Source organism: Oryzias latipes, chromosome 7 (genome assembly GCF_002234675.1).
Source record: "Oryzias latipes chromosome 7, ASM223467v1".
NCBI classification, from domain to species: domain Eukaryota; kingdom Metazoa; phylum Chordata; class Actinopteri; order Beloniformes; family Adrianichthyidae; genus Oryzias; species Oryzias latipes.
In genome coordinates, this window is record NC_019865.2 from 26,717,347 (window position 1) to 26,740,033 (window position 22,687).

The window sequence follows — 22,687 nt, forward strand, 5'->3', positions numbered from 1 at the left end:
GCCAAACCGCGAAGTTTCAGATTCCAGCGGCGGGAGTAGCTTTCCAGCTGGGAGATCCTTTTTTCCTGTGTTTCCACGATTGTTTTATATTTCTCCAGTTGTGCCTCAGCGTGGACCACTCTGTTCTTCATGTCACTGATCTCAGTGCAAACAACATCAACGGAGTCTTTTACAGCTGAGATTTGCATGGAGTTCTCCTGCACAGCTTTTTTCATCTCAGAGATCTCTCTGGAGTTGCCGCTAATTAACTTTTCCAGAGTGTCTGACCTCGAGTTTATCAATTGTGTAAGTGACGAGAGTTGAGAAAGAACAGCCTCTGTCTCCGTTTCTGTGACTTTTCTCAGCTTACCAGCTGGGGAAGCAGTGGGTGTGCAGGGAAGAGCAGGGAAGTCTTCTTCTTCCATTAGGAATGGTTCCGAAACTGCCTCCATGTAGTCATGCATTGAGTCAATTAATTTGACTTTAGCATCAGTAGTCTTACTCGACGCAGACGGCTTTGCAGGTTGGCTAACGTTAGCAGGTTTGCTAACAGAGCCAACACTCGCTAGCGATTTCTTGAGTTCCGTCTTTCTCTTCTCGGCTTTGCTCATATTGCTTTGAGAACTATGCAAAAAGTATAAAGAAATTGTAAAGAGGTAAAAAAAAAATCAAGAAAGGGTCTTTGCTCACCGTGTATTATTACAAAAAACAGTTAGGTTTGCAGAGCTCAGCCAAACACGACTGTTCAGAGCGCCATCTTGGTCACCCCCCGGTGGGAGCTGTAGTGCGGCTAGAACTCTGGAGACGGCTCCCGCCGGTGACCAGAGGGGGAGACAGAGCTCTTACTTCTGATAGATATGCTGGAAGACTCAGCTAAAGAAGTATTTCTGTATCCAAATGTTGATGTCTGACAGAAAGAAACACGAGTGACACAGTCAAGTCCTCTGGAGAAAAATACAAGAATTGTTTAATTTCATCTGTAAAGAAGGGGTAGAAGAAACCATGGGAGCAAATGATGATGCTCATAGACTAAGTGTTGACAGAGACAGGGTGAAAGCCAAGATCTGAACCCTGCAGAACAGCAAAGCAAAATTTGTGAGATCTGAATTTCCCCTCTGCCAGAGTAATTGGAACTAGCCAGTTTGTAGCCATATTATGTAACAAAACTTCCACAACTACAATCACATCTTAAAAAAGGACTAGTTATGGATCTGTATCAGTGGTTTCCTACCTTATTGAGGTCACAAACCTGTTTGTAATCTGAAAAACAATGTACGGATGGGGCTGTATGTGACTTCAGTGGGTGCCTGATTTTTTTTCTTTTATCTTCCAGCTTCCATTAACTTTTGAGGGGTAACGTTTATTTTTATCCTCTGTAATTTACCTGCAGCTGCTTTAAACTTTATTTGTACACTAGATTTTTTGTAAAAACCATCAAAACGTAAATTAGATTTTCTTACTTTCCCCTTTGACAGTTACAGGTAAGCAATCACATGCCAACTTCAGCCTCAGACACATAAATACAAAAGAAAGAAAAGAATGGTCATTAAAACTTGTTTTTTTCTTTAATAAAATAATTAAACATGTATTCATGAATCAGAGCAAGTTTATTGGCAGCACCTCTGTAACATTAGACAGCTGGTTTTTAAATGTTCTGCTTTATTATAATGGTGTGTGTGAACAACTGACGCAATAAATGCATATTTGGAGTAAAGACTCCTGGTTTTAGTCGGCAGTGGTGCAGTGGTAGGGCGGTCGACCCATGATCGTAAGATTGCAGGTTCGATTCCCGCCTTGCACGCCCATGTGTCAAAGTGTCCTTGGGCGAGACACTGAACCCCACCTTGCCTCTGGTGGGAGGTTGGCGCCAGTGTTTGGCAGCGGAGCCGCCATCAGTGTGTGTTGTCCCATTCATGGGTGAATGGGACTGTGACTGTAAAGCGCTTTGGGCCTTCGTAAGAAGGTTGAAAGCGTTATAAGTATACACCATTTACCATTTATTATATAGCTGTTTTAAGAAGGTAGTGGATGAATTTTCGACATGTGAAGGAGCAACTTGACACGTATCGAGAGTTGAATGTGGTGGAGAGAATCCAACAGTTTTCTAAGAAAAAACTTCTTACAGAAAAATAAAAACTGCAGGCCCAGGGAATCATAAAAGTTTCTGTGTATTTAAACCTCTTTTTCAAAGTTAGATCACAGAGTGATGATGTTTGTGTTCCATTTTATTGAGAAAATGTTCTTAATGGTTTGACTTCCTTGAAGGTGTTTGGTGGAGGATCATCTATGTTCCTGTGGGTTTAGCAGCACTCTCAGTCATCACTGCATCAGTCTGCATATGGACCAGAACACAAGGTGACAACACAAACACATCAAACTGTTACAGACACAGACTATGACTGATTCTGACTTGTTCCATGAAACATGAACTGAGCTGACTTCATATTCTGTCCTTATAAAGCAGATCAAAGAGTCAGAGTGATCAGTTCTGTGTTTTTCTCAGGAGCAGAATGATGAAGAAGTTTTTGAAGACCTTCCTGCTTCTCTTTAACTCCATTGATGAGCTCATGCTTTTTGTCAACTTGTCCTGTCCAACAGCTGAGCAAACAGATGAGAGCTGAAGGCCTCTTGTGTTGAACATATTTTACTGTAACAACATGGGGTTATGTGTCTTCTGACACAGCAGAGGTATGTCTTAATAAACCCATTTTGTAATCCCTGCGTGGAGAGCCAGCACCCGAGGAACATGGCCGCAACTGCCGAGGGCCTGGTACCCCCTACCAGGGATGGAGTAGGGGACAGTTATTATCTAGGTTACATAAGAGATTGTATGTTTTGGAGAGAGTTGTAGTCACTGAAAATTAACTTGTTCTGGTAGTTCTAGGTCATTGTCTTTGTATTTAAACTTTTTAGTAATTATAGATTTAAGTTGCTGATGTTCCAAGAAGTTATTTATAAAGTAGAACATGGAGACAGAGTGATCAGTTCTGTTTCTCACAGGAGCAGAATGATGAAGAAGTCTTTGAAGACCTGCCTGCTTCTCTTTAAATCCATTGATGACCACAAACAAAGATTTCTCTACTGCAAAGTTCAACAAAAGCTGCTAAGTCAACTTCTTCCAAATTCTGCTTCTGAAAATGAGAATTTTAGATCATAACAGAAATAAAATCAGAGGCAAATTGTTACATTCCTTTAATAAAACAATAATATAAAAAACTAAAGAATAGAAAAAACATGCTTGCACACACTTGTTATGTATTTGAAATAAATGTAAGAATAATTTGTTTCTCAATTTTAAAATATGTTTGTTGTGTTTTTTTGTTAGTTTTTGTTTTATTACATGGAGGCTAGTAAAGTCAAACCCAGGAGCAGGAAAACTCAAACAAATCCAGTTAAAAAAAATATTTAACTGGAAAACCAACAAAGATCTAAATACACAGGATGCTCCGACACAGAACTGAAAAAGGACACCTCCTTAATTAATTAGAGCAAATGAAACAACTCAAGGCAGCTGTGACCATCTCCAGAAGACAATGGGCTGGTCCAGGAGAAGTCACAGCTGAAAGAAAACAATTAAAAATCCCAGAAATTAAACCACAGGAGGCAAACCATTACATCCCCCCTCTCACAAAGACTGGCTCCCAGACAGACTAGGAGGTTGGTCCCGATGGAAGCAATATTTATAAGATTCTGGTCTAGGATGAAACACTTTGGGTCCCACTGAGTATCCACACGACCAACGAGTCAACAAGGTAACAGATGCCCCAATCAACCCTCCTGGAGGGAAGGAGATGACTGACTAAATATAGGCCGGACCCCCATCCCAAGAAATGGTGTTCTGGAGGAGATGCTGGAGCTGGATGAAGAGGGCTTTCATGGGATTCAGCTTACACATGTAAAAGTCAGAGTGGATCTGCTGATTGCTGGGAAGGTCCAGTTTGACAGCAATGGGATTGATATTGTTGATGATGGGAAACAGACCAATATTCAGTGGTGGACAAAATTGTTGGTACCCCTCAGTTATAGAAAGAAAGTCCACAATGCTGACTGACATGACTTGAAACATTCAAAAGTAACAATAAATTAAAATTTTTTGAAAAATATATAATCCAAACAAAAATTACTTTTGAGTTGTTGATTAACATAAGTATTAAAAAAACAACTAATGAAATAGGGCTGGACAAAAGTGAAGTACCCATAACTTAATATTTTGTTGCACAACCTTTTGAGGCAATCACTGAAATTAAACGGTTTCTGTATTTGTCAATGAGACTCTGTCGACAGAGAGAATGCAACTTCTCTGTATCACCTTTCCCTAGCACATCAGTGGAAAAGGGAGGCAGAATCTGTCTCCCACCATGTATTCAGGATCAGCTGTCCTACAATTGTTAGCCACAGTGGTGAACCTTTCCTGATTCTCCAACAGCAGATGTCAACACCTAGTCCAGAAATGTCGGCAGCACCTCACATGTGGTGCAGTGTCTAAGAGGGAAGCTGACTATTACTGGTGGGAAAGAGGAGGTGCTGGTAACTGCGGGTTCCTTGAAAAAGGGAAATATCTGGTTGAGTTTATAAGTTAGTTGTGGGAATACTCCTCCCAGGGCAGCTAAGAACACCAAGCACACGGGTTATTGGCACACATGGCTCGTAACGTTGTCTCGAAATCCTTGGTTTAAACACTTTACCTTGCTGTTGACTTGGGGTTGGAAACCAGAACTCAGGCTGACTTTGATCCAAAGGATTTTGTAGAACCCTCTCCAGAATGTGGCAACAAACTGTGGTGCTCAATCCAAAGCGATTATTCATAGAAGGGAATATAAACAAAACATATGGTTGGTAATAAATACAGTCATCTCCTTGGCTGATGGCAGCTTCCAAAAGGGCACTGCATTAACTAATTGTGTAATCTGTCTATTATGGTCATGGTAACTGTGTTGCCTTTTTAAGTTAATTCCATGGCAAGATGGGATCAAGGTCTGGAGGCCAAAGGTTGATGTCACAGTAATCCAACAGGCAGCATCCTAGGTACATTAACACTGGCACACACGGGACAGGAGATAAAAGCCTTTATGTCCAAGGACATGGTCGGCCACCAAAACCGTTGGTGCAACGGTGCAACGGTGAAACGACCACCACGTGGTCCTTGTTACTCCAGGATGATAAGCCAGGTTAGAAGAGGGATCCCACTTAAGGACTGTATGACAAAGTTGAGAGGGAACTAACAAGCATTCGGCAGGAGACCAAGCCTCCTCAACTTCCTCCTCTTGCTGGGACTGGCGTGACAGAGGGTCTGGCTTGACCGTCTTGGGGGCCAGACATTTTGAAAGGGGGAAATTCTTAGTTCTTTGTGAGTTCTTATGATCCGTTCACACCAGGAACGGTTGTTGAGCCCCTTCCAACCAGTGACGCCACTCCTCCAGGACTTATCTGACTCCCAGCAGCTCTCTTTTTCCTTGTCGTAGTTTTTCTCTGCAGGAGTGAGCTTGCGGGAGATACACTTTATGCACAGGGATGGACTTTGTTATCAGACGTTCTCTGTGACAAAACAGCCCCCACTCCAGACTCATACGGTAAAAAAAATTTCAGTTTCGATTTTTCAGTGGTAAAAAATCGACTTTGTTTAATCCATAAAAGTCATGAAAAGAGCTGGAAACCCCGCTAGCATTGAGCTAGCTAGCATGCTAACACGGGAGAACAATGGTGATAGTTTGTCATGCAACATCTAACTTTCTAACATCTTTTTTCACTAGAAGCTACTGGTAGAGCTCCTCATCTGACTGACTGCGTTGGCGTCCTCTGGTTAAATAAAGTACAAGTTTGATCGTTTAATATAGTAAAAGATTTGAAAAACATGAAAAACTTCCCGGCACATTCTAAACTGGTCTGTTGACGTAAGACTCGGTGTTATTCGGCAGCCAATGAGCTTCTGGATATCAGGGATGTCCCGCCTCCCTTCCCGTTGACTGACATGTCGCTGTTTTACGTGTCGACAGGTTTTAGAATCAAAACCGCAAAAAATGAAAGCGCAACGCAAAAAATAAAAGCGCAACTCAAAAAGACAATTTCAAAATAAAACTACAACTCAAAAACAGGATTTCAGAAAGGCGAGGCAACAAATCGCCAGCTGAGAAATAGGATTATGCTTTGGGTTATAGCTTTTGGTTGCAAATTGTGGGTTTTGGTTTTGGTTCTCTATGCATTTTGATTGACAGATTTGGGGTTTTGATGCACGGTTTTACTGTTTTGATGCGCAATACTTTAGGCGTTAATTTGACACCATAAATGTGTCCCTGGCAGAATGTCCATGGATGTCACCTCCCCTGTGACTGCCATGGACATTCTGCCAGGGATGGAACCCTCTACACATGGATAAAAACATTTTCATTCAACCATTGTTTAATCAGGTAAGCAATTAAGAACATGTTTGTATTTACAAAAAAGACCAGGGAAGGGGAGAAATAGAAAAGGTAGATAAAAGCACATCACAATGAATACAAAAATTTGTATCAAGGACACGATTATGTCAAAGATAATCCTGGAAAATATACATTGGGTAAATAATATTTTAGCTAAAACGTGCAGGAATCAGTCTGTACATTAATTAAAAGATTTTAAAAAGCTGAGATAGATACAAATGTGCTTAGTTTTGGTACTATCTGAAGATCATTCCAGTCTTTCGCAGCTGCATTTTGGAAAGATAACTCTCCATATTTTGATTTTTTTTTGAGGAACATTAAGCATTATAAGCTGGCCTGTATGGAAGCGATTTTGTAATATAATAAAAATCAAAAGCCAAACCAGAAATGGTTTCAAAATTAAAATGAAAAAGCAATCCACCAAAATGCTTTTTCTTTTTCTACTTCAACACAGCTTTTTCTGTCACTTAATTAATATGATAAAGAAAATGGTATTTCACATTATATTTTCAAAAAGTTATCTGGTAAACGTGTAGCAAAATTCATTTAAAAATGTCTCTTTTTCATTATGAAAAATTCCTAAAAATAAACAAAGTGGATTTCTGACCAACTTTTTGTTGTAGTCGGACAATAAGGTCATGATTAGTCAGTACAGAAAGTTTGGTGACTGTTGTTTCAGTATCTGCAGCACTTTTGACCACTTTAATTTTGATTCCTATCTCTATAAAAATGTGAAAAATATATGCAATAAAATGTAAGAGATGGACTTTCTCACAAAATATTTATTATAGCATGAATATGCTGACATGTTTTCATTACCAGTTCACATAAATGTAGACATTTTTTTGCTTTGTAAAAGATGATTGATTTTTATAGAATAGTTTCACAGAGGTTGCACTTTGTTGACGGTCCCTTGGCAGCCGGCTCACTGCATGTTTGCATTTACACCTCAAAGAGAACATTTTTGATCAAAAGGCAAGAAAAAAGATTCTTTATAAATGCATTTGTAGTTCACTCTCTGTGTTAATACAAAAGGATTGAGATACTTGCTGTCACATTTGAACGTTTATCAGAAGAGTCATTGAGGCTGGAAATCCGAATCTATCAATATCTTTCTAACTTTACCGAACTCCTGCTCGCTCATATTTTTTAAAAATCTGTGCGGTCAGTGCTTTTTTCTTCGCTGCAAGGACCCGAAAGACGGATAATATGTGCTAAAAACATTAGCCGTGAAGGTACTTAAAACTCCGAACAGGCAATGAGCATCTTGGATGTAAATATTTGGTAATTACATCATCTTTTATTTTGTTCTGGACCCCACTGGAAACACAAATTCATATAATGGTTTAGAGTTTCTCAGATCTGCGTAGCAGCACTTCCGCCATTTGGAGAAATGCTGCTACGTAGTCCTGAGAAGCTGTGTAAAATCATCAGAAGTTCACGACCATCACAAAGCCCTCTTCTCTGCCGCCAACACAAAGCTACACTGCTCCTATCATGTGTCTCTTAGCAGCCGGACACACGGAGATAGCACTGACGTCATCGCCCCATCTTTCCTCTGGAAATGCTAAGGAATTGAATTGGAATTGAATTGTGCGACACTGTTCGCAGGGTGGATGTTAAAATGAAAATGCAATCCCCTCTTTGCATTTTCCTTTTAATTATGACATAGAATAAGCGGTTTTTAAGTAGAAAAGGACAAAGCATTTTGGCAGATTGCTTTTTCATTTTAATTTGGAGTCATTTGATGCAGTTTCATTGTAAAAATGAAAATGCATTTCTGGTTTTTATTTTTATTTTTAATTTTGCTACAGAATCACATAGGGCTGAGCATGTGCTATAGGGAGTCAAAGAGGGTTGTTGCTTCTGAAGTGAAGATTTAGGAGCTGATTTGTGTATGATTTCACCATAGTCAAGCATTGGTGGGATTGTCAGTGGGACCAAGATTTTTCTTGCAGAAAAAGTGATGGATGTCCATATGCGATAAAGAAAGCCAAGTTTAGACTTGATTTTTATTACATTATTATGTGATGTGAAAATGAAAGACGACCATCCCAACTAGGTGCTCAGATATTTGTATTCAGGAACCTGTTCAAGAATAGTCCCACTTGAGGTGGTGATGTTTGGAAATGTACAAGATTGAAAATTTGCTTTTTCCGTCAAACCACGTGGCTTTAGTTTTGTTTGTATTCTACACAAACATTAAGGAAGACAAAGATTCCTGAATTGAGTTAAAACTCTCTTGAAGTGGTGGTGCTACTGCCTCTGGGGATGGGCCTGACATAAAAAATTGTGTCGTCTGCATGAAGATGAATGGATAACCCACTTGTTACTGCATAGAATAGATTTTTGTAGAGTGAGAACAAGGAAGGCCCTAGGATAGATCCATGTGGTACTCCATGGGTAACAGGGAGAGATTGTGACATACAAGGTCTGATTTTAGTAGATACTATGATCTGTCTGAAAGATTTTTATTAAACCAGTCAAATGAGTTATTATTCACACCAATTCCTGTCAGTTTAATTTATAGAACAGCATTAACTTCCGTATCAAATGTGTTGGCCAGATTTATAAATACTGCTGCACAGGACATTTCTTTTAATCTAAGTCGAGAGTTATGTAATTGAAGACTTTCAACACAGCTGTGATACAGCCCTGACCTGGTTGAAAGCCAGACTGCGTTGCAGTGATTGTGTTATTTTGATGAAGAAAAATCTTTAAGTTGTTTTTGTCACGGTTTGATTTCTTTGCATTTGTTTTTGTTTCTCCTTTTATTCTGTCATGTTTTGAGTTTCAGTTTCCTGTTTTATTTTGAAAGGTTTCCTGTATTGTTCTTTCAAGTTTTGCTTTTGGTCCGCATCTGTCCTGCAATTTCCACCTGTTCTTGTTTGTGTTTATGTATTTAAGTCCCATCTTTCCCTGCCTCCTGTGCTGGTCCATGGTCTGATGTTTCCCCAGTTCCTGTGTATTTCAAGTTTTTCTACTTTGGCTTTCCCGATTAAGCAGTGGTTTTTGGTTTGTTTTTGTAATTAAAGATCTTGTTCCCCTGGAACCTCCTGCCTCCTCCTCTCTGCGCCTGGATGCTCCCTCAACCCCCCGTCGTGAAAGATTTGGAGTTGTCTCACTGTTTTCCAAAAAATGTTTAGGGTTAGTTCCATTCAGGGTAAACTTGTTTTTAAAAGACCAAGATTTAGTATTTCTAATGGCTTGTGTCGGTTTTTACCTTATTTGTCTGAAAGCCTGCCAGTTGCATACATTTTTGATCTTTTAGCCTTATGTCAAGCAGCTTTTTTATTTTTTTGCCGTACTAGTGATACAAGTTCATTATGAAACCAAGGACTATTGCTTTTTTTACCTTGGAAAAGTGTGTGTCCATGCTTACCATGTCTGTTTCAGTGTGTGCTGAAACCATCTTTTCATTAACTTGTAAAAGTTCACTCCTTTTGACATTCCTTGAGATAAATCCGTGGGTGCACAGCCAGACCTCCTTTCCCAGGGGTGTGAAGACATCGGTTCTTTGTCTGCAGTATCTGTTAGGGAGGTTGTGCTGAGAAAAGCAAATCTTGTCATGAACAAGATAAGAACCATCTGCCTGAGCGAAGGAAGTGACTCCAAGGCCTCTCCAAATATGGACCGAAGGAAGTGGGCAGTCCAGCTGTCGACGGCTCTATGCTCCTGGGGTGAGGGATCCAGCAGCAGCACGATAAAAACTTTCTGTTCAGAAGCGCCTTTGTTCTCTCTCTCTTCGTTTTTCTCTGTCTACAAGTCAGACATACGTAATTCATGTGCATTGCAGACTTCGAAGTTTGAGGACCCAGATATATCTGTTTAACTTTGTTTTAGAAACTCTGTCAGGGAAATAAAAATTAGTTAATCTTTACTCTCCTGAATCCCTGTCATTCCTCCTCGATGCATGAACACGTTTAGGAAAAACTGCAAGATGAACAGATTTTTTCCTACACCACCTATCTCGATCAGAAAGAAATTTCAATCCGAACGAGTCTGATCGGGGCAGAGTATTTTAGTAGACGCATTTTTCTTCCAATCAGGCGTTCTTTCTGATTACTTTTGTCCATGTAAACACAGCTAATGACTTACTCATCTCATCCGTAATGATGGTGCGAGGTTGTCTTGCTCTCCCTCCTGAACCTCCTCCTCTCTCTTGTTGAACGCCTCTTCCTTGTTGGCCTCCTCCTTTCCCTCTTCCGATTGGTACTCCTCTTCCTCGTTTGCCTGCTCCTCTCCGTTGTTTGCCTTCTCCTCTTCCTCCTCTGATTTGAACTCCTCTTCCTCGTTGGCCTGCTCCTCTTCCTACATGGCCAGCTCTTCTCCTTCAAATTCCTCTTCCCCTGACTCTGCCTTCAACCATTGTGTTTGTTTGGAATCTTCATCAAACTGTGCACTCTGAACTTGCTTTTCTACATGTGGTCACAGCATTAGCAACTGCGTCCTCAATTTTGAGTCCTTGTGTGTAATGAATGGCGCCAGGTTTGTTCATTGTGTTCAAATATTGCTGACTGTGGCAAGCATTCTGCATCACACGAGCAGAGTTCTTTTGCAACTTGTGTTTCAGCAAAGAAAAACATGTTAAGATTTATGAGACAGGAAGATTGTGTTTAGTGAAACGTGTTTTCATGTGAAAGGCGTTTATGATATTTGAAAAAGGTGGCTAGATTTAGTAAATGTGTTTAGACAACTGGTCATTTGGTTTAGGGAACTGGCTTTTGTGTTTTTGCATTTGAGAAAAATCCTTTTTGGGGTCACAGGCTTGCTGGAGCCCATTCCACCCAGTGTTAATTCAAGATGGGGTACATCATGGATGTTTTCCCAGTCGATTGCAGGGCCACAGAGATATACTACTCTGACACTTTTTCTAGCACTTTTTAGAGTCATCATTTAACCTACAAACCATATTTTTTGACTAAACCCACAATTGCATTTGGAGAACATGCAGACTCTGTGCAGGAAAGTCCCTGCTGGGATTGAGCAAGAGTTCTTGCTGTGACGCAAGAGTGCTAACGACTACACCACAGTGCAGGTCAGACTAAAAACTCCCACAGTAAAAGAAAAAACACACACACAGGAATTAACATAAAAACATTAACATAAAAACCCATAACAACCAAAAAGCGGAAAACTTTCTCATTTTAACAATTTAAAACAATTTTTAAATCACATTGAGGGAAAAGTTTAATGAAAAAAAAGAAACTATACTTACTAAAATAGAGAAGCAGATCAGACTTTTATTTTGTTGTTTGGGTGACAAAAGGAGAATTAGTTCCTCCTTTGTCTTACCTCCCACGTCTTATTTCTCCTAAAGCTTTATTTCCTCCTTTAAACACTTGACTAATCTTTTTTTTCAGAACTCTGGTTTCATATTTTTTTAAACCTTTTAGAACACCCAAAATTATTTTTGGAATGACTTCCTTGTCTGTTCACCCAGAGGAACTCGAAACTGCTCAAGACTTCATATTTAATGGTTAAAATCCAATTTTCCTTAAGAAACCTTTCACTTCCAAAATCTTTTTTCATTTAAGGATATGTTGAATATACATATATAGTTGATTATTTGTCTCTTCCTGCTGTGGGTCCTTGGCCAAGACCCTTCACGTTTATGCCTACCTCTTAGACCTTGTGAAATAATGAAACATGTCATGTCAGTTGTTGCCCAGCCAAACAATGTCTGCGTCAGCTGCTTGGGAAACAGAGCACTCTAATGGAAAGTGATCTACTGGAAAAAGACGGAAATGGACTAGATGTAAAAATCAAGGTTCTGTTGGAAAGTTCCCACTCAGGAAAAATCTGCTCAGAGATGTGGAGTGAATGGAAGCTTCGAAGCCCATAATCCAGGCTTTTTACAAAGCAACCAGTACCTCAATCTTCCAGCATCATCAATCAGCAACTGCCATCATAACTAGAGATTGAAGAAGTACAACACACAGGGAACACCACGATAGAGCCGGCTTCCATGCTGGGTTTGGTTTTCTCCCCTTTGCTCTCATGAACGAGCATCTTTATAATTATTGAAGTTAAAGTATGTAGCAGTTCATAGCTTTAGTGATGCTTCATTTTCATTTTCTAAGAGACTTTCAGGTGGCACGTTACTTAACTGTTGGGTTTTTTTATCAGAGTTACCTTGTGTCCATTTTAGCCATGATCTTATCTTTCTGATAAGATATTATATATTGAGGCTATAATCTCTTTTTTTGTCTGGGAGTTTGATCAAACCACCTCCCTGATGTGATGTTGATGTTCTGCCTCCTCCACAGCAAATTACGAAACTGACTTCAAGTCAGTTATAGTTAGTTTGGACAAAAATGTAGTTTTAAAAGGTTTTGTTTGAAGCTGTGAAAAAAAAGAAAAAAAAAAGAAGTAATAAAACTCTGAAGTGACTTGAAGGAAGAAACACTAACCACAGGAAACGGATGTATTTCTGTCCAGAGTGTGGGTTGTTGTTGACTTCAGCCTCTGACAGAAAACACTGAGAGAAGAAGAGACAGAGAAGAGCAGAGGAGAGAACAATGTTTGACTTCACATCACTTCACTTCCCTCTGTTTCTGACATGGATGCTCACATTTACAGGTAAGAAACATGACAGAGATTCAAACATGACCTTTCTGAAAGCATGGAACATGACTTGTTGTGTTCTTAATGCTAATGACAGCAGGCTGCTAACCACATTGACTTCAGTGTATTCTTTACACATGCATGTTAAATGTCTAAGATGTTCATCAAAAGGATCAACAGAACATGTTTGTGTTTCTCTCTTTCTCTAAACTGTAGACGCTCAAACATTTTCACAGAAGACTGTCAGAGTTGGAGATGAAGTCACTTTGAAATGTGAAAATGCAAATGATTTCAGTGATGGATGTTCCAGGATCACCTGGTTGTACAGTAATTCAGGACAAACATTTTCCCTGTTTGAACTCGGGAAGATTCACAAAGATGCTGGATCTAGATCAGACAGACTGAATCTTGCAAAGAAATGTTCTCTGGTGATAAAGAAGATCACAGATGAAGATGCTGGAATTTACAACTGCAGACAGTTCAGCATATCAGGACAACTTGAAACAGATTTTCAGGTTGAACTGAACGTTATAAAGAGTAAGTTTTGATTTTAATATTTGAAGTTTTAAGTTTGTGAATATAAGATGGAAATATACATCAATTTATATGCTGACAAATATGAGGACTTCTATTGTTTGATCTTTTCTAGTTTAAACATCTAAATGTGAAATTATTCAAACTCAGTTTAAGAAACGTGAACAGTGTGTGAAACAGTTTTCAGAGTTTTTTATAGTTTCTCCATTACATCAGAGGACACTTATTTCATCAAACTTCTGCTTTCTCGTAGATTATGTACGGTCTGCCAAAAAAGACCTAAACTAAGATTCACACCATCTTCTGCTTTTATATTTGCAGCTGAATCCACAACAACAGAATCAGTTCTGCAAACTATAAAACCATCAACTGCAACAGATCATCTCTCTGAAACTGGTATATCAGGTATGAATACAAAGGGAGCAAAAAGAAGAGAAATTTATAGTGACTATATTAAAAAACCAGAGAAACCTTCAAGGCAGGATGCTTTCTTTGCTTGTTTATTTTTAGTGTTTGAAACATGTAAGGTCTGGATTTTCTTAACTTGCGTGATTTTATTGATTCAAAATTGTTCAGATCTGGAGCTTCTGAGGCTGCTGCTTTAAATATTCTTAAAACTCATCCGTATAAATGACTTGTTTCCAAAGTTTGATGTGTCATAATGTGACTGCATTTATTTTGCGTGTCACTCCTCTGTTTTTGCTTTGGTTTTTCCCAATGGTTTTTATGTTTTGTTGTTGGTTTTGTGTTTACCTGTACAGTCCTTTTGTCAACAACATTTTTCAAAAAGTGTTTTATGAATAAACTTATGGCTGCAGCTTATGGTGGTTACAAACGACACAACTGCTTTAACTTGAACAGACTTAACAATCCAATGAAATGCTGTGGAGAAAAGAGCTGTAACTTTTTCTAACTTTTCCTTGAATGTTTTCTCTGTTGATGCTCCAGACATGACAGCAGTGATCACTGCAGCTGTAATTGTTGCAGCATGCTTAATAGTTGTTGTCATGTTGTTGGGATGGAGGAGGATTAAAGGTGAGAACATTCCTGCTGCTGAAAACAGAAGATTATTTTAGAAGAATTTCTGATTCTGAATTTAAATCTGACTTTTCTTTCTGCAGAACGAAAAACACAGATTGAGGATAATATGGTGAGTTTTTGACCTAAATACTGACATCTTGGACTCCTAGTGATTTTTCAGCGGCCATTGTTCCAAACTGTATTTCATGATTCTGCTGCACCACACAGAGAGTTTGACCTTTTCTGTTATTTGTGTAAGTATTAGAGTAAATATTTAATGTGGAGGACATCCTCAAAAGTTTACATCATCAACCGGTTAGGCCACAAGAGGGTGGTAAGGCAGCTAATAATAGGAATGGTTTTCCAGAGGTTCTTGCTGCCTGTACTGTAGTACTGAGCTTAGCACGCCAACCTTGCACTGACAAAGCCCGGGATCTAACCCCGCCTGGGACCGTTTTGTGTGAAGTTTGCATGTTCTCCAAGTGCCTGATCTTTTGTGGACACTCCATTTTCCCCCCACTGTCCAAAAACATGTTTCACAGGTGAATTGGTGTCTAAAATGCCCCTAGGTGAGCATGTGAGTGTAAGGCCCTGCACAATACTGGCAACCTGTTCAAGATGTGCCTTTGCCCAACAAGTTGGATTGGCTCCAGCGACTCTGATTCCAAAAGGGATTCAGCCGAATTAATGGATGGGTTTTCACAAAAACTCCTCCAGCTTTCTCTAGCTATACCTTCAGCATCCTCCTCACTTAGAAAATCTGTGTACTTGAGTAATATTTGATTCACTAAATTGACAACAAAAGTCAATCAGGTAATCATAAACATAATAACCAACATGTCTACTACGTTAAGCCGGTTTTATTGAAACAAATTCTCAATTATCTCCTTGACCTCTGCTTTGCTGGACACAGCAATAGTCAAAGCCATCAGATCAGAAATCTAAGTATTTCCAACAGAGGTCTAGGCTTTGACTGAAGCTATAACTGTTATACATAGACAAAATATTCAGGCTAACAACTACATTCATGCTTTATTACTTGTAAGACACATTATTCTTCAAAGTACTTCAATTTGTTTTAGCCGACTTGCAAAAAATACGATTAGATCAAATAATAAAAAACAAGAAAGAAAACAATGACAGAGTTAAAAAGAGTTAGTTTATGAACACACACGCACACACCAGGAGGATGGTGGTCACATTGGAGCCTGTCTCCCGCCATGACTTGGGTTGGATGGGCCGGCGGCTGGTGTAGATGCGAATGGGGTGTGTACGGGGGGGGGATGGGGAGATTGGTTACTCCAGATCTGGCGACTCACTTTCTGTGGGCTGGGGGAGTTTATAACATATAAGCTGGGGGGCCCTAGATCACTATACTGGGCTACCCCCAAAAATGTGCCATCGTGCTTAATGCAACTGAGCGCTGTCCTCTTGTTCACCGTCCTAGTTGTTGGTGTCCATCCCCCCCCCCCCCTGGCCTCTTCCCCCTGTTGGTCTTGGGGCTGACGGGGGTACAGTGTGGGCTGGTCAAAGATAGCTCTTGCTTGCTTTTGGGGTTGGGGCTTCTCATCCAGGCACCCGTGTATGTCTCTTGTGGTCGATCTGGGCCTGGGACACCTAGTTCAGGGGTCAACAATCTGTACCTCTCAAAGAGCCATTTGGATCCCACTGAGATGAAAGCACAGGGAGCCGCAACACTAGATGTGTTAGAAAAAATGTTTTTGCCGATATATCGCGATAGTGCATTTAGTACTTGTATTGATTCAAAATACTGTCAGGATATTTATTTAATTATTAAATTAAATTGATTTTTTTTATTATTTATGAGCGTGATGTTTCCTTTGATCGTTTGTCCATTTTGCCACAACCTTGAATAGACCCAGAGTTAAGATGAGTAAAATGATGGGAACAAATTCACTTTGATGCAGACTTATTTTCTATTTTTTTTCTTTAAATCCAGTAAACCCAATGAATTATATTAATTTTAAGGATGACAATTGTTTTTTGTAAGGAAGCAGCTGTTAGTTTTTTGCGGGTCTGGAATCATAAGTGGTGTGTCTAAGCCCCGCCCCCGCCTCTCTACCTGTTTGTTGTTTTCCCCCGCGTGCACGCTGGAGGGGGGGCTCCAGCATGTTCTACACAGACAACGCAACATACGGTCATCGTAGCAGCAAGGTGACAGGATAGTAGGAGCATCCTAACGCAAATTTAATTATTTGGTTTTAGTCCAGGGGGAAAAAATGCTTTTTTGGGGGCGTTCATGTTTCCCTTACGAGATCGCCATTGACTGTCTTTCCAGAAAAACATTCCATCCCATAACAGACTCTGGTCAGCGTTCACAGCTGCAGACACGCCCCCTCCGCGCGTTCACGCTGCTCTCTTCTTCCTGCCCGCTCGCACTACCTGACGGTGTTAAAGGCACCACGACAATCTGAGAATATGATAGTTATTTTACAAAAACACAGAGAGCCGCAGCACAATGATGAAAGAGCTGCATGCGGCTCCGGAGCCGCCGGTTGCTGACCCCTGACCTAGGGGAAGAGGCAGGTCCCTGCATGGCTGGGGCCCCTGCCCTTGCGCGCTCTCTATTCCCTTTGGCCCTCGGCTTGGGGACTGTAGTGGTGTGACCTCCCGCTCCGTTCCCATGGTGGGGGTCTACTACGCTTGTGGGTGGTTGCTCCTGGGCATCTGTCTGTCTGCCGTGTGATGGTGTGTATACGTGTGTGTATGAGCATCAATGCATCTATTGTAAGTTTGATATGACACCCATCCCATGACCTTGTATTATCACCCCCCCCCCCCCCCCCCCCATCCTGTCCGACTGGCTAAAACTCAATAAGTACACATCTGTAACAAAATGGGTTTATTTTAAGACACTTGAAGACTAACAAACAACCCTGATTGTAAAAACAAAACATGTCCATCACAAGAGGCAGTCAGCTGCAACCTGTGTGTTCATTTGCTGGACAAAAAAAAAAAAAAATATATAGAGTTGAAAACAAGTTTTGTTTGTTTTGTCCCGACTATTTTTCTCACTACTAACTTAAAAGTCAGATAAAAGATGGGTTTCTTCAAAAGATTCCTCTTATATCAACTGCATTTTACTGGGACTAAAGTCTTTTTAAAAAAGTGATTCTGTTTCTGTTACATCTGTGTTGTTTCTCTTAATGAAAGCACAGTTCTGAGTGTCATGAAGGTGCAGTGTGGAGGTATATTAGTGTTTTGTGATGTGAAATAAGCTCTGTCCTCCTCTCCATCAAACAGTGCAAACTAACATTTATCATCTTGTGTTCTTCATGTGACCTCAGAGAAAAAAACAAAAACCTCTTCACCCAGGAAATAATCATATAAACTCATTCATTCATTTTCTTAACCGCTTTATCCCTTTCGGGGTCACGGGGCTGCCGGAGCCTATCCCGGCCACTTGTGGGCGAAGGCAGGGGGGACACCCTGAACAAGTCGCCAGTTTGTTGCAGGGTAGAATGTCCTCACTCACACACACACCCATTCACTCCTGCACTCACACCTATGGTCAATTTAGAGTTGCCAATTAACCTATGAATCTATAAACTTCTTTTTTTAAACATTGATGGCATTCTCATTAAACTAACAAGAAACAGACGTTCTCTGTCAGCTCAAGAATGCATAACTCTCTCGGTCTTGAAGGATCCTCCAAAATTCCCTAAAGAAACAGCAGACATGGACCTATTTCCCAGATTTACAGAGAGTACTTTGCATGTTTTGGTAAAACCAAATTCATCGTTATGTGGAAAGCCCCTCCATAATTTTGAGGAGACACAAGTGTTCTCCTGGAACAGTTGGATTGAACACCTCACATTACACCCTCTGGTTATTTTCATCCAGTCTGGGTGTCACTTTTAATCTGATCCAGAGCTTCTCTGTGATTCCTGACACAGCAGACATGTGACCATCAGCTTTCATCACGTGGTCAAAACCTGAAAAGCATTGTTGTGAGTTCTGACTACAGACATCAGGATGAAAGGGACAGACAAACCTCCTCTGCTGCTCCTCAATCTTCCTGCTCCATTGTTCACCATCCCAGAATAAAACTTGGTAGGATGAAGAACAGCTTTGTTAGAGTTCTCCAGCACAGTGAGACACACAGGAAAGTGTTGTCTGCTTCTTGGAAACTCATACAAATCATCATGTGTAGAAATATGATCATCCAGCTGTGAGAAAGTCAGAGCAGAAAGTTCATGTTCCTCCTCCGACTGTCTTCAGCTGCAGACTCCTCCACAAGATGTTGGTTCCTACGCCTCCATCAGATTCTCCAGGAACACCAACAACAGGCGGCAGGTAAGCTGTGAGACTGCAATGAGGATTTAGTGAGGATCTTATAACTGAAACATCAGTCTGTCCGAAGTGTTGTTGCTGCACATCAACTAAAGACGGGACATTACTGTGGCTGTAGATGCTTGTGGATAAGGTCTACAGTTGGTTCTCTATTGTTTGTCTCCCAGGTTGTGGACAAAGACGATGAAGGAGATGCAGTGACCTACAGCACTGTCAAAGTGTCCTCTTCTTCTGCTCACGTCCACACTGATCCCATCAGCCTCCATTAAACCAACAGATGAGAGTCACAGCAAATGTTCCTCCTGAGGCTTTGTTGTGTTAGAATCCTGCATTCAGATCTTGAAGATCATGTTTTTATGGAAGCTGGACTTTCACTTCACATCTGTTCATTTTAACATTTATATGTACAGTACACCCCCTATATTTGCAGGGGTGAGGGACCAGAGACACCCACAAATTTGCAGAATCCACGAATACCGAGAACCACCCACCCCACACCCTCAGCGGCCAAAGCATGTCCATCACCGATGAGACATTGCTCAACGTAAAGATTTTAAGTTTTTTATTCAGAGCAATAGACTGTACTGTAGCAATCCTTTTTAATGCACATTAGGAGTGTCACTTTGAGCCCTAAAACCAGGAGACTGTGCTTCCTCCTTCTTCGTTATCCGGCTCCTCTTCCTCATTGTGTGGCTCCTCTGATCTGAACTCCTCTTCCTTGTTGGCCGGCCCCTTTTCCTCGTTGTTCGGAAACTCTTCCTCATTGGCCAACTCCTCTTCCTCCTTTGATTTGAACTCCTCTTCCTCGTTGGCCTGCACCTCATTGCCAGCTCTCCACCCTCAAATTCCTCTTCCCCTGCCTTCATCCATTGTGTTTGTTTGGAATCTTCATCAAATTGTGCATTCTAAACTTGCTTTTCTACATGTGGTCACAGCATTAGCAACAAGTGTCTTCAGTTTTGAGTCGATGTGTGTAATGAATGACGCCATGTGTGTTTATTGTGGGGGGTCGGCAACCCAAAATGTTGAAAGAGCCAAATTGGACGAAAAAAACAAAAAACAAATATGTCTGGAGCCGCAAAATATTAAAAGCCCTATTTAAGCCTTATAATGAAGGCAACACATGCAATATGTATCTATATTAGCTATATTAGCCATGACGCCAGGTGTGTTCATTGTGTTCAAATATTGCTGACTGTGGCAAGCATTTTGCATCACATGAGCTTTCATTTAAGAATATGAGCAAAATTATTTTGCAACTTGTGTTTTAGTAAAGAAAAACATGTTAAGATTTATGAGAATGGAGGATTGTGTTTTGTGAAATGTGTTTTCATGTGAAATGTGTTCATGATATTGGAAAAAAGTGGCTAGATTTAGTAAATGTGTTTAGACAACTGCATTTGGTTTAGAGGATTGGCTTTTGTGTTTTACCATTTGAGGAAAACTGTAATATAAAATAAACGAAAAATTGAATTTTAATGCAAATCACAACTAGCAGAAGATTAAATTGAAATAAATACATTAGCCCTTTCTTAAGGTTTAATCCAAAAATGTGAATGGAATAAGCTGCCTTGACCAAAAGATCAGAAACCAACCTTATTGGACATTTGGATTATAAACAGATAAAAACATTCAGGAAGTGCAGTAATTTGAGCAATAATCCTGGTGCTATGTGTTTCACCCTAAAATCTGATTCAACAGACAAAAAATGTATGAGGCTTAATATTTTTAATTTTTCTTGTTGTAGTATTGTAGTATTATTGTAGTATGAATGAAGAGTGAATGAGTAATGGACACAATATAAGTGCTTTGAGTGTCTGGAAAAGGGCAGATAAATCCAATCCATTTTTATTTAACAAAACATCCATTAAAATAATAAGTATATTAACAAGTAAAAAAATAAAAAATAATTGTCTGTCTTTGTGGTGGTTGAAGAAAATGTAGTCAAAGCTGTGAAGACAAAGAAAGAAATTGAAGACTAACTATTAAAGTTTAATTCAAGCTAGAAAGACGGAATTACCAGGAATTCTGTATCTGTAGAAACTTGCCAAAATTGTTTTCTATTACACAATGTAACAAATTACCAACAATTCAGTTTTCTAGTATGCTGATAAAAATTCTACTGTATGCACCAAAGTTAGCCAAAAATATGTCTCCAATTTGATATGACACAAACCCAAAGACTGATAAGATGATAAAAGAAGTTACTCTCCAGGTCTGCCACACCCAGACATTTTTGTCATTAAGGTGTGGATCATTTCATAATCGTTCATTCTGTTTTAAAGCAGAACCACACTGACTCAGGCCTGCATGAATAACCTGAGGCTCACACTGGGACGCTCCTATAATACCAGTGAAAAGCATCATCCCAGACTCTGGACAGTCCTTAAAGAAGCATTTCTATTATTACTGATAGAAGGCCGGTTCCACAATGGTGCGGTCTAGTTCCTACTCGGCTGGTTTAGTTTTAACTGCAATGAACTTCTGAGTGGCGTTTATACTTTTCAAGTGACTCGATCATCTCCAGGATTTAATTTGAACCAAAACGGCATCCTGCTCATTCACGCGCTGAAGCAGAGGAGAGTGGCGTGTTCGTCCACTGAGGCGATACAGAAATGAAAAAAGAGGTGAAATGCATTCTCTAGTTTTTGGCTGCTTAGGTCAGTTTCCACACGCTTAGCTGTGGGATTGGAATATAAAACAATTATGAACCTTACTATTTAGAGTGATTGTTACACAAACTCTCAAAGAGAAAAACAAAACAAAAACAAAAAAACCCACAACATTTATTAAGGCAGTGGTCTCCAACCCTTTTACCGATTTAATGCTTGCCATTTAATATTTTTTAGCTTCCCGTTTCTGAAAAACCTATTTTCCACGTCAAAATGCTACTACAAGAAATGTAGTTTAAAAAGCCATCTGGATTTGGTGAAGGAAAAATTGTTGATTTGAAAAAGTTGTCTAGGATTTGTCAAAATTCTGTAAAAAATTAACACTAAAGTATTTTGTTTTTTTGTTTATGCCATTATAACATTGAGAACTCAACCTAGCCTCTAACATCTTTCAGAGTAAAAAGATATTTCCTTTTTTTTGTCTGCAAATACCTTCTTTTATTTTTCTTTGAAGTTGGAGGCTTAATTCGGTTTTCTCACTGGTTCTTTTCTACCTAAAGAAACTTTCCAAATGTGTTTTTTTTTTCAGAAGCTTTTGAGCCTTTTAGATTTTAACTCGGTGGTCTGAGCAGCTGCTTAAAGTCATGTGACGCATCAAGACAGATGGATGTGGTGAACAGAATCCGGTAGTATTCCAAAATGAAACAAATGAAATGAATAAAACAAAGAAAAAAAATGGATGATTGTGACTGAGGCTGAGTCACCTGTCAAATTTGATAGGTGACTCCGCCTCAGACACAATCATCTGTTTTTATACATGTCACATCACTACCATCTGATGACAACTCTGACGAAGATAGAAGACATCCATTGAAACATGTCAGGTATGTGGAAGAAAACACAACCGTGCATGATACTAGAAGAACCGAAGAAGTCAGTGAACTAATGGCAGTATGTCGGATACACAGAGCAGCAAGACACTCTGGATTATTAAAGTGGCTCCATCTACTGTCCATTCAGCAAAACTGATTATCAAATCATGTCCATCGGTTGTGCAGTGATGCGATCAGGTCATTTAAATCCTGACTGCCACACGACTATGGCTGGTGCCACCACTTCCATTCACAACAGTTCTGCATCGTCTTTTGTTTTGGGAATTTATTATTCTCACCTTTTTCAACTTTAATTTCAACAAGCTCTTCATGGGAGTCTAAAAGGAGGGGCATCGAACGCCACATCTGTATC

At 39.9% G+C, this 22,687-nt stretch overlaps 1 protein-coding gene across 5 annotated transcripts in view; it reads left to right on the forward strand.

Annotated features, from left to right (window-relative positions):
- The window catches only part of LOC101159104, a 37,770-nt gene extending 16,864 nt beyond the window's left edge, over positions 1-20,906 (forward strand). For 4 of the 5 annotated variants that reach the window (XM_004071056.3, XM_020704917.2, XM_020704921.2 and 1 more), the window contains 8 exons: positions 2,245-2,334; positions 12,837-12,977; positions 13,179-13,499; positions 13,818-13,901; positions 14,445-14,531; positions 14,618-14,646; positions 18,759-18,833; positions 18,998-20,906. In XM_004071056.3, coding sequence (XP_004071104.1) covers positions 12,917-12,977; positions 13,179-13,499; positions 13,818-13,901; positions 14,445-14,531; positions 14,618-14,646; positions 18,759-18,833; positions 18,998-19,099 — 759 coding nt within the window. In that variant the 5' untranslated portion in view covers positions 2,245-2,334; positions 12,837-12,916 and the 3' untranslated portion in view covers positions 19,100-20,906. The remainder of the gene's footprint in view (positions 1-2,244; positions 2,335-12,836; positions 12,978-13,178; positions 13,500-13,817; positions 13,902-14,444; positions 14,532-14,617; positions 14,647-18,758; positions 18,834-18,997) is intronic. The other variant, XR_002873550.1, reaches the window with a different exon arrangement.
- The last annotated feature ends 1,781 nt before the right edge of the window (positions 20,907-22,687 follow it).